Genomic DNA, 12477 nt, shown 5'->3' on the forward strand with positions numbered 1-12477 from the left:
ATATATATATGATGAAAGAAAGGGGTGAAATAAAAAAGTTTTAAGTCAAAAACATGGGAAGACGATGGTACCATTAATATAAATGCAATTCAACAAACATTTACTAATCTTCTAGGATAGGGAAAGCACAGGGACTACTGAAAGGGACGAATGACATGGTCTTTCCCCTCAGTGTTCTTACATTTGAAGAGGTAGGGGTATGAAATATACAAAAATGATGCAAGGGAGAATGTGATAGGAGCAAAACAGAGTTGTGAGAAATGCGAAGTCAGGGTGCCTTTCACCTGGTTCCAGGAGGTGGGAGTGAATGGGAAAGGAGACTAAGAGCATGAATTCAGTCATAGACATGACGAGCTCAGGACAATCATGTGACATTCAAGTGTGTGGCTAGAGACAAGGTCAGGACCCAAAGGAGAGGTCATCTGCCCACCATGATATTAGATGAGTCCCACTGAGGGATTATAGAAATTGCAGCCTTAGAGCTGGAAGGGACCACAAAGGTGATCTACTTCAACCCTATCATTTTGGATTTGGGAAAACCGAGGCCCAAAGATGTGACTTGCCCAAGGTCACATGAGCATAAACAACAGATCTAGGATTAGATTCCATGTCTTTGACACAAAATTTACTGCTCTTTTCACTGTACCAAGTATGAGGTCAGAAAAGGGTAAGGAGGAACTTTTGAAGTGGGAAGGCAGGAAAGGCAAAAGAGCCAACAATGGAGAAGAAAGAAGAGTGGGTGGTGATAGGAAAATCAGGAGAACTGGAAGTCAGGAAAAGAAGGTGATTCTGGAAAGAAGATATATTCATCAGTGTCAAATACAGCAAAGGGGCCAATGGGCCACAAAAGCAGAGAAAGAACCAATGGCCTGGCCAAGAAAGGTCACTGATGACCCTTGGGAGTAGAGTTTCAGTAAAGTGTGAGGGCTAGTTTATAGGGTCAGAAGTGAGTGGAAAGGAAAGGGGCAGGGAGGGGACAGCGGGAAAAGGCTACTCATTTGAGAAGTTCTGACAATGAAAGGAAGGAGAGAAAATGAACTGTGGCCAGAGGGCAGATAAATGAAGCAAAAAGTTTATTTAACATGGTGTTCAAAGGCAGAGGGCAAACAGGCAGTTGACAGTGGGAGAGATGAGTGCCAACCATCATTACGATTTTAAAACTTGGAAGAAAAATGTCTTTTCCAAATGAGATCTGAACCCTTCTTCCCCACAATACCCCCAGAACTAAGAGATAAGGCTGTTCCTCTGGTCATAATTACCTGTGCTTTCTGTAGAGGGGCCATCCGGCAGCAGAGAACAGCAGTGCAATGGATACAAATTTGCAAAAAGATAGCTTTGTAATTAGTCAACAGAGAGTCTTGGGTAGCATTTAATATAAGTGACAAAGTCGAACCATCGATAATCAATCCATATTCTTGATGCTCTCCCCACCCTCTAGAAAAAGAAAAAAATATGTTTGAGTCTAAAAAAACTTTACATGTCTAATATACATTTTTGAAAGACCCAAAGAGGGGGTCTGAAGCCCATGGATGGATATGCAGGTGATCAAAAAGTGAGACACAATGAGTCATATCACAGGTAGAGTGCTAGTAGGATCATGTACAGATCAGATCAAGAGGAATTAAAGTAAAAGCCACAAAACAAAAAAATGGCATGGTTTAGGGAAGGTCTTTAGTGAATGGAGCAGAAGATGGGAAAGTAAGTAAATTCTGTTGAGTTCTTCTAAGGCAGTGGTTTCCCTTTGGACCCTAGAGTTTCAAGAGACCACTCTAAGTAGCTCCTTCAACGTGTGGTAAAGCCAATGGTCAATTCCCAATAGATAAGTGGTCCAAGATCATAAACAGATTCAAAAGAAGAAAAGCATACTACCAAACAGCCATATCAAAAGTTGTCCCAAGTCAATAATACTAAAACAAATGCAAATTAAGACAACTCTGAGGTTTCACTTCATTCCCCTTCAAACACAAGGTAGAAATAATCAATATTTAAGAGGATGCAGCACATGAATCTGCTCTTGGTGGAGCTGTCAAATGGTCCAGTCATTCTAGAAAACAATTTGGAATAATTTGAGAAAAGTGGTTAAACAGTTCATACCATTTGACCCAGCAATCCCACTAATGAACATACAGCATAAAGTCAAAGTCAGAAACAAAGGTTTGATTTATACCAAACTGTCCACAGCCATACGTCTCACAGTAGCAGTTAGTTGGAGAGTGACCGAACAAAGTGAGACATGAATGTAATGGAACATTGTTGGGCTGGAAGAAATGATAGATTTGAAGAATTCAGAGACAATGAAACATTCAGATGATCTGATGCAGAGAAAAGAAAGTGGAACCAGGAGAGCAGTATATACAATGACTGCATGACTACAGAAACGTAAACGAAAACAATAATACAGCAGAATTAGCTTTCAATGGCAATCATGACCAATCTTGGTCCTGGAGAATGGATGATGAAATACATCTCCATCTTCTCAGTGGGGAGGGGCTACGAATGCAAAATGCCATATGCTATCAACTCTGGTTGCTGTGTCAGTGTGTTCTATCTCCCCATTTCTGTGAGAAGAGAGGGTTCAATCAGGGATGGGGGTGGGGGAGTTTCTGAAAATGTGGAATAAACACCAAAAAAAATCAATTAAACCTTTTTTTAAGTGTAGTTAGTCATTGATTTGTATCTTACCCATCACTTTTAGGTTCTGCTCTAATTGTGCCTCCATTAAGGTAAAATCGAATTCAAAATAAGAAGCTATAAAACCATTTTTTAAACTTTTTCTTTCTTTTAATAGTGACATTGAACACTGACAAGCTTAATGACTTCTGCCTTTTGCTACTTTTTGAAGCTTTGGGAAAATCTAAGGGATAAGGAGGAGCCCACTGCCTCTGGTGGGTGGGTTTTTAGGGGAACTACTCATAGAAGGATGTGTCTCTGAAGAATGAAAAAGCTCAGCAAATAAAGAGAACATGAAATTCGCGCCAGAGGTGCAGGTGCCCATCAGGCAGTCGCTGTCTTACTTTTTGATGCTTCTACGTTTTGGGAATTCAAATAACAGCTTCTTATGATAGTCAACCAGCAACTCGTGCAGACGATCTTCCTTTCTCTCACTGTTTCCAATGGTCCGACTGGTCAACTCCAAGAGTTCCGTGTTGGTCTGGAAGAGGCGGCAGGCATAGCAGGTAGACTTGGCAGTCTCCATCTTATCCCCAGTGAGCACCCAGACTTTCATACCTGCCTTGTGCAGGGCTTCAATAGTCTCGGCAGCTTGATCCTGAAGCCTAAAAAAAAGAAAAAAACAAGTTTCCCCCCCTCCATATTTCCAGAATCATTCTCAAGGTCAATTTCACGAGATCTACTTTAACCTGGTGATTCCAATCTTGAGACTGCACCTAGCTTTGGTTCCTTACCATGCCTCCACCCTGACCAACCCCCAATCCACCTTTATAGAAGTACAGGCCATGTATTTATCGATTAAGCAAATTAAAATTAATTTTGGTTTCTAGAATTAAGGGACAAGCCCCTGTGGTATGCTATGGTATAACAAAACTAGGAGTGATACCCGTTGCTCTCAACTCAAATATCTGGGAACCCATGAAATGTCTATCTTACTGCCATTTTATCCCATTTCATTAACTCAATCCTTCCTATATTTCCACCTGATCAAAGAAACAGAGATTGGTGTTTTCCAATCCCTAAAGAACATTTTATGTGGATGATGAGGAAGGATAGAGACTCACCATCCCTGAGGAGCTGTAAGAACAGGGTGACTGAAATGAACTATAATCCTGGCTGTTAAGACTGGAAGGGCAGGGAGGAGAAAAAGAGCAACTAGGTGGCTTCTGAAAACCTCCTTCAGCCCCAGGGTTAAAAATGATGCTACACGAAATGCTGTTTTGTTTGGGGAAGGAGACAGTCTGCACTCATGACCAGAGCAAGACTCCATCTACCAAGAGAGACTGGCAACTTGTTTGAAATGTATAGCATCCCTAGCATGGTGCTTGGCATATAGTAGGTGCTTAATAAATGGTTACCGACTGATGGAAGGGGAGTGCAGTAGAAAGAGAATTAATGCCAAAGTCACAAGTCCTACTTCAAATCCTCTCACTTCCACTACCTGTGTGGCCCTTGGCCTTGGTTTCCTAATCTATAAAATGAGGTGGGTAGGCACATGGCCTCTGTGGTCCCTTCTGGTTCTAGAGTTATATATAGCCTGGGGCAGTGAAAGCTATAGTATCAGGGACAAGAAGATACAAGAGAAAGAACTTTGGCTTTAGAGTCCAGAGGAACTGGCTTTGACTCCCAATTTTTCTACTTACTGCCTCTGCATGACCCTGGGCAAGTCATTCCTGTTCTGTAGGTCTCAGTTTCCTCATGTGTAAATTAGAAAGCTGGACTAGATGGCTGAGGCCCTCAGGACCCCTTGCCCCTGGGCTTCCTCCTGGCGGGTAGCTTCCTGGAAGCTCCTCTAAGACTTTCAATTTGAGGAGGGCAACCAAGAAATTTACCTTATCATTTCCCAGTGGGCTGACCACATGATCTCCACAGACATCTTTCTGGAAGAAACTCAGAAGCTTCCACATCCTCAGATCATTTCCCAGCAGGGTTACAGGACTTCACCATGCCCCCATGCTGGGAAACCTCCCTCCATACCTTTCGGCTTCTTGGTATGTGTTATCTTCCCCTATTAGATAATAAGTTCCTCGAGAGAAGAGCTTTTCCTTGTATCCCCACTACTTTGTATAGTGCCTGACACACAGTAGGCACTTACTAAATGTTTATTGATTATTGACCTCTGAGGTTCTTTTCCACTCTAGACTTATGATCTTATGTGTGACCTTTGCCTGTGGACAAATCGTTTCAACTCCCTAAGCCTCAGTTTCCCTCTCTGGACCAGGTGGCCCCTGAGGGTCCTTCCAGCTTCAGCTCTAGGAGCCTCTGAAAACTTTCTCAGCTTCAAGTAGAGTGAGGACTTGCACCCAAATCCTCCTGATTCCAAGAGCAGCTCTCTATCTCCTTGGCCAGGTTGCCGCAAAAAAGGAAAAGGATCTTATTAAAATGGATATAACCTCCTACACACCTAAGGGTAGAATTCTTGAAGCCTGAAATGAGGATTAATATTGATGAGAAACCTGGACTCGGCTTAAGCTTCAGGAGGATGAAATTACGAAGCTTGTCACACTGCCAAACCATCCCCATGTCCTGCTCTGAATTGTGACTATTTTCGATAGGAAGAGCCGATGTGTCTGTCTTATAAGAAGAGGGGAAGCCATGAAGAGAGCAGAGAGTCTAAAAAGTCAGCTCTAAGGCAGGAGAAACATGAAGCTTGGGGCTTACTTTCAGAGGACTGAAGTCACCATCAGTAAAATCATCTGCGACTTAAATAGGTTATAAAAAACTGTGGACAACACTGAAAACCGCTCTGGTTCCATTTCATTCGCCTGGGAGAAATTCTGGAGGGCTAGTGCCAGTCTGGGAGGCAGTGTAGTATAGTGGCCAGAGTCTGGGACTTGAAGGCAGGGAGACCTGGCCTGGAATTCTTCCTCTGGTGCTTATGGGCTATGTGAACCTGAGCAAGATGATGAACCTCTCTGAGCTTTCATTTGTATCCCCATCTGTAAAGTAGGCATAATCATAACTGTTTTTATCTATCTCACCAGACTCTTTGTGAAATCTCAATAGGACAATGTATATAAAGTATTGTGCAAACTTTAAAATGCTATAGAAGGGGGAAAGCTATATGGTTCAGTGGATAAAGAGCCAGACCTGGAGACTGAAGGACATTGGGTTCAAATCAGACACTTGCTAGCTATGGGACCCTGGACAAGTCACTTAACCTCAGTTGTCTAGCCCTTACCATTCTTCCGCCATGGAACAAATATTTACACTGATTCAAAGGCAAAAGAAAAAGGTTTAAAAAAAACTCTACAGAAGAGAGCAGCTAGGTGGTGTAGTAGAGTGCCAGGCTTGAAATTAGGAAGACCTGAGTTCAAATCCAGCCTCAAGCACTTAATAGCTGTATGATCTTGGGCAAATCACTTAACCCTGTTCCCCTCCCCCCCAAATACTATAGAAATATCAGTCTTCATTATTTCTGCCCGATACTCCCCAACAACATCCATATAAACCCTTTCCAATCTCCAAATGCCACTATGTCTGAGAAGACTTCCCTGATTCTTCAGCCCTGAAGTGAGCTCTCCCCTTAATGTGAACTCCTAGAGTACTTTTTAATTTCACTAAAGTTGTTTTCCCTATCCTGCCTTACACCATAATTAGCTGGAGAGGTGGCCTGCCTTAGAGGAAGGGGGATCCTTCTCACTGTAAGTATCCAAGCCAAGACTCCATATTACAAAGGGGATTCTTGATCAAGGGCAGGCTGGACTAGCTTAGAGTATCATGAAACCATCAGCTATTAGGGATAGAGAATCCTTTGAACTATATCTAGTCTAATTCCATTCCTCTCTTATTCTACAGGAGGAAACTGAGGCATGCAGAAGTTAAATTGAATTCATGCTCATGATAGGTCTATGCAAGGGGCCAAGGACACAAAGAAAAAACTGCAAACAGACTGAGAAGTTTACTTTCTACTGGGGAGAACGGTACAAGAGGGAGAGAGTACTACCCAGCAGGGAGGATGAAGAGATGCGTCCTAGGGGAAGCTGAACCTGATTTGAGCTTTGAAGGAAATGGGGATTCTTTGGGGGCAGAGGAAGTACGTTGCTGACAAAGGAGTGACTTGTTTAAAGATGGGGACATGAGAGTTGGAACACTGTGTAACAGCAACAGTTAGCAGACTAGACAGCAGAAAAGGCAGAGTGTAAGAAAGGGAGTAATGCAAATGAAGTCTGAAAGGTGGATGGGAGCCAGTTGTACAAAGCTTTAAATATAAGCCTGAAGAATTTCTATTTTATCCTAAAGGTAATAGGGAGTCACTGAAGATTCTTAAGCAAAGCAAGGGAATGGTATGTTTACATCTGTTTTACGAATATCAGTTTGGCAGCTGTGTGGAGAATACACTAGAGAGGAGAGAGACCAGAGTCAGAGAAAAAAACAAAGATGCTATGACAAGGTGATCAGTGATGACTATCTCAACTAGGATAGACTGAACTCTCCACTGTTGAATAGAGAGAGAAGACAAGCCTAAGGCCACCCAGTAAGTAATCGGCAGAACCATAACTGGGACCCAGGGCTCCCAATTCCTGGTTCTCTGCTCTCTCCGTTAGGTGATAGCATGTTCTCATTTACCTGTCTTCTACTGCAGTGGCTCCAATTAAATTCATGTCATTCTCGATTTCATCAAAAGCCTTTTCCAACTTTTCTTCTCTATCTTGTAAAGCCATCTTGGCTTCAAGAATCTTCTGGTTAATTATACGATATTCCTCACGAGTATATTCTTTGTAGGCCACACACAGTGTTCGATATCCATCCTAGAAGCAAACAACAGAGTAGGCTCCAGCTGCTGTGCCATGCCATGCCATACATAGGCCTAACTTAGGGCCTTTGAAATGCTTCTGGACTTTCCCTACGTATATACAATAGACATGAAGCCATTCCCATGACAATGAATGAGAATTCCATCTAAGACAAAAGCCAAGTTTCATATTTTTAGCATACAAAATAAATAGTACTTTTTATAAAAGTTAGTTATAGACCTGGCAAGGGAAAACTAGAACTGATAAAGAGTTAAAAAAAACAAGCAAAGTAAGAGAAACTATAAAAAAGCATGATGGAACAAAAGATTGGTTGACAATATGGCGAGACTGAGCGGTAACCACTACATATCCCGTCTGCTCCATTGTTATCTTTGAGATGTAAAGAGACAGCCAAGAATGAGCCTGGGTCAAATGGGGGACCACTTATGGCAAACTTATAGGATGACAAGAATGAGAGTGGCATTGAATGGTTGCTATCAATGTTTGATGAGATCACAACTGCCTGAGAATCCTTAGGCCAATATTGCACTATCAGAGTCTGGACAAATCTCTAAAACTGTAAATCCATCCTAGAAAACTATAATGAGAGGACATTTTGAAAAAAGACAAAAGGAAAAGAAGATGTTCCTCTCCAAACCTAAGATGTATAATAAATACCAAATCAACATGAGTTTAAAGTGGAAACCCCCTCACTGCGTTATCCTTGGAGATGACTTACCAACGCATTGCGTTCCACATGAACCTTAGTCAGTTCTATCTGTCCTCTTTGCACTCTGGGAAAGATAGTCGAGTCTGCTCCCTTACAGAAGAGAAATATGTCACCTAGAATGAAGAATCAGAAAATGTGGATGAGAGAAATGTAAAAAAAAAAGACATGAACTATTAATAATTCAGTTCTATTCAATATCTTTATTCAATGCCTACTAGGTAACAGGCAATATGCTAAGAACTAATGGAGAGAGAAACAAAATAAAACAAATAGCAAAATATAGCAGTGCTGGCAGGGAGCTTATAGTCTATCAGAAATTAATGTAAGCAACGAATGGAATTCAGATATTTTTCTTTTAGGAAAAATTCAATGTAGGTAAATTCTTTTTCTGAAAAATAAAAATAGATGAGAACAAATCAAATGAACTTCGAGTCCCAACTATCTTTTTGTGTGCCTCCCTCCCCCTGCCACCACCCTGCCCTGGAGGACATTATCCTTTCATCTCTGAACCCAAGGTCCAACTGTCCTGATTGAGAATGCCTCATATTGTCCACTCTGTCTAGGCAATCTGCCTCCATGCCTCACCTCACAGACACTGCCATCTTCTCACTCTCCCCACTTTCTAGCTCTTGAACTGATCATGCTACTGAAAAGGGTGGGCCTATCTACTCTCCTGTGAATCCTGGCTTTATCATTCCTGTAACTTTCCAAACCAAAATACTTCTCCCTGAATACAACTGCCCTATACATGTCTCCCTCAATTAGAATGCAAGCTCTCTGAAGGCAATAGCTATCTCCATTTTATACTTCTATCCATAGTACTTAGCACTCAATGAGTACTTAATAACTGCTTTTGCATTTACTGATTCATTCTCAGATTTCCCTCCTAAGCCTCGATTTTCCCATATGCCAAATGGGAATATTAATATTTGTCATACTCTTCCAAGGTTGCTGTATAGCTCAAATAAGCTAATGTTCATAGAGGTGCTGGAGGACCATAAAGCACCATGGGATGATGTAAAGATTAAACTTAATATAATAAGTAAGTATTATATTTAATAGTTTATTAATAATAACTAAAGTTTAAAAAAAGCTAACTAACCCAGCCCCGGTTGCAAGAGAAGAGAGAAAGAGGCGGAGGTACAGTCAATTATATACAAAATGTGACCACGCAAGGTGGTGGAGAGATTAAAAGGAATTTTGGGAAATACTAAAGGAATTCTGGGGAACGTAGTTCAAAGGTACACATTTCCACTTATACATTGGCCAGACATAGCCTCCAGCAGCTTAATTCTTCAACACATACCTCTGGCATTTCTCACAATCACACTCATACGTCTCCGAGCAGAATCAAAGGGCAAAGTATGGAGAAGTTCATACCTTTAGGAAAAATGAAACAGAAAATGTGAAAAACCTAAATTATACTAAGAATAGGAATAGACTGTTTATTGTACTAGGAAAAAATCAAATAACATGTTGCATTTTTTCTTTTAAATAAAAAGGAATAAAATTTAGTCGCTCAGCAAACATTTATCGATTGCATTTGACAGAGTCCTGTCCTTGGGCATTGGGAAAATCATGGAGAACAACAAGGTACAATCCCTTCAAGGAACAAAGAATCTGGTTAAGCTCCTTGAGGTCAGGAATTGTCTTTCTACTTGTATTTGTATTCCCAGAACTTGGCCTAGTGTTTGGCCCATAGTAAATGCTTAATAAATGCGCATTAACTCTTGGGGTTGGGGTGGGGGGTGGGAGGAAGTTGGGAAGAGATGACATCTTTGATAAATATACTATAAATGGGAATATGATCATGAATAAAAGGAATAAAAATGCTCTGAGGGCAGGTGACAGAGACTTCACTTCTAGCTAGAGTTTGGAGAAGGCTTGATAGACCATGCTGTACTTGACCTTGGCCATTATAAGATGAGGCAGCTGTCACAAGGTGATAAGGGTGTGTTGAGAAGAACATAGATTTAGAACTCGAATGGATTATTTTTAATAGTCATCTTGACCAACTCACTCACGCCTTTAAATAAGGACATCCAGGGTCCAGAGAGGTTAAGTGACTTGCTCACTCAGCCAAAGGTCACATAGCAATAAATGACAGAGACAGATGTGACGTCAGTTCTTGTGACATTGAATCCCATGCTCTCTCCCATGTTGTCCTGATTCAGAGAGCCCCCTAATCCACTATGACACACTGTTTGCAAACTATGTTAGTATTTTGATTCACTCCCAATGTCAGAGATTCCCTCAAAAGCAATTAAATGTCTGACTTTGCATTAATTTTTAAACATATTCACTGCACAAAGACACTAATGCCGAGATAAATTCATAGTTTTCCCAGTTTCTTAGAGCTGAAAAAATTAAATGTTCTGCACATGATGATGCTTAAAAAAGGCAAAGTTTATATCTTTCTGCGAATCTGAAATTCTATGTTAAGACCAAGGATATAATCCAAAAGTGGTTGAGTATTCCTGAGGTCAGTGCAAGCTGACCCAGCAGTATGAACTATAGATCTGGACCATTGTTATCACCTCAGTAGGAAGGTCACCTCGACCTGTCTCATTAAGACTCGAGGGTCAGCGAAGGAAAACCCCTGGGGCTAATTTTTATACCAAAGCCAGGTAACCACCATTATTGGGGAGCAAAGTCACCAAGTTCAGCTTTCCAACCAGAAGCCCAGGCCCATCAGAGTTAAGAGATCCTTTGTCCTTTATTTGAACCCAGCTTCCCTTATGGTCCTTTCCGAATTCACTGAATGTTTTCTGAGGTATTAGAGAAATGAGACCTGTTATTTAATCTACTTACTCTTCAATTTCATTCTGTTGGTTTTCCAATTTCATGCGGTAATCCTTAATTCCCAAATAGGTGTACCCATACCTACAAAAGAACAAACACTTAGGGTATTTCCAATCTGTTCTCTTATCACTGTCAGCATCATCAGGTCTGGATCTATGATTTCATCCTTATGGGGAACATCCTGTATGAATGCAGATTGGCAATTATAGCTGGCAGTCTAGAGATGGGTCTTCTTAGCCTTTTTTGTGCCCCGGATCCCCTTGACAATCTGCTAAAATTCATGGACAACCCCCCATCCCCATCCTTTATTTAAACCCTTACTTTTGGTCCTAGTAACAACTCTAAAGACAGAAGAGCAAAGACAGAAAAGCAAATGGGGTGAGTGACTTGCCCAGAATTATACAGGTAGAAAATGTTTCAGGCCAAATTTGAACCCAAATTCTCCTAACTCCAGATTTGGTACTCTATGGATTCCTTCTTAGAAAAAATGGTTTTATGTGTATAAGATAAAACACATGATTACACTAAAAATGTAGTTTTGTTTTATCTCAGGTTCACAGACCCCATGAAATCTACTTATGGGCTCCTTTAGGGGTCTCTAGAAACTGGTTAAGACTGCTTGGGGGGCAGCTGGGCAGCTCAGTGGATTGAGAGTCAGGCCCAGAGATGGGAGGTCCTAGGTTCAAATCTGGCCTCAGACACTTCCCAGCCGTGTGACCCTGGGCAAGTCACTTGACCTCCATTGCCTAGCCCTCACCACTCTTCTGCCTGGGAGCTAATACACAGTATTGGCTCCAAGACAGAAGGTAAGGGATTTTTAAAAAATTAAAAAAAAATAAAAAGACTGCTTGACTTAGAGAAGTGCCTGGAGCACTGTGAAGACAGGTGACTTGCACAGGCTCACAAATGAGTCAGAGATAGAATTTGAAAACAGGTCTTCCTGCCTCTAAGGTTGAGCATGAATCCACTAAGCCATCCTAACTCCCTACCATTATTACCATAGAATTACCATCTTCTCTGATGGAGATCTGATAGAAACAGCCCTGGGACAAGTCAACGCTCTACCATTTATGTTTAATATTCTATGTCTGTTGTAGAGGTTGACAAAATAATAACTGACAAAAAGCAAATACTCTGAATGTTCTGATTTGACAAGCAACAACATCAACATAGGCTCTATCACATTCTTGTCTGGATCTGTGATGTCACTGAAGCAGCTAGATAGCACAGTGTTTGAAGTACTAAGCCTGGAGATGGGTCAAGAAGGCCCGAGTTCCAATCCAGTCTCAGAAAATTACTAGCTCTGTGACCCTGCACAAGCCACTAGTCCTCTGTCTGCCTCAGTGTCCTCAACTGTAAGATGAGGATTATATCAGGGTTGCTGTGAGATAATCTTTGTAGAGTGCTTATTAGCATAATGCAGGTGCTTAATAAATACTTACTTTCTTCATAATTGGTATAGAGAACTCCTAGCATAGAAAGTCCCTCTGTAAAGGCTGAATGGCAGGTATTCTGCCATTTATAGTAAGTGATTTGCCC

General features: G+C 41.3%; 1 protein-coding gene across 1 annotated transcript in view; it reads right to left on the reverse strand.

The window, feature by feature from the left end:
* ATP11C (ATPase phospholipid transporting 11C) overlaps window positions 1–12477 on the reverse strand; it is a 136971-nt gene that overhangs the window by 46712 nt on the left and 77782 nt on the right. Inside the window, exons 15-20 of the mRNA XM_044682702.1 lie at window positions 10948–11019; window positions 9443–9516; window positions 8146–8249; window positions 7240–7421; window positions 3015–3275; window positions 1260–1434 (exon numbers count right to left, since the gene is read on the reverse strand). Coding sequence (XP_044538637.1) covers window positions 1260–1434; window positions 3015–3275; window positions 7240–7421; window positions 8146–8249; window positions 9443–9516; window positions 10948–11019 — 868 coding nt within the window. The remainder of the gene's footprint in view (window positions 1–1259; window positions 1435–3014; window positions 3276–7239; window positions 7422–8145; window positions 8250–9442; window positions 9517–10947; window positions 11020–12477) is intronic.

The sequence above is a fragment of the Gracilinanus agilis genome, chromosome X (genome assembly GCF_016433145.1).
Source record: "Gracilinanus agilis isolate LMUSP501 chromosome X, AgileGrace, whole genome shotgun sequence".
Lineage (NCBI taxonomy): Eukaryota > Metazoa > Chordata > Mammalia > Didelphimorphia > Didelphidae > Gracilinanus > Gracilinanus agilis.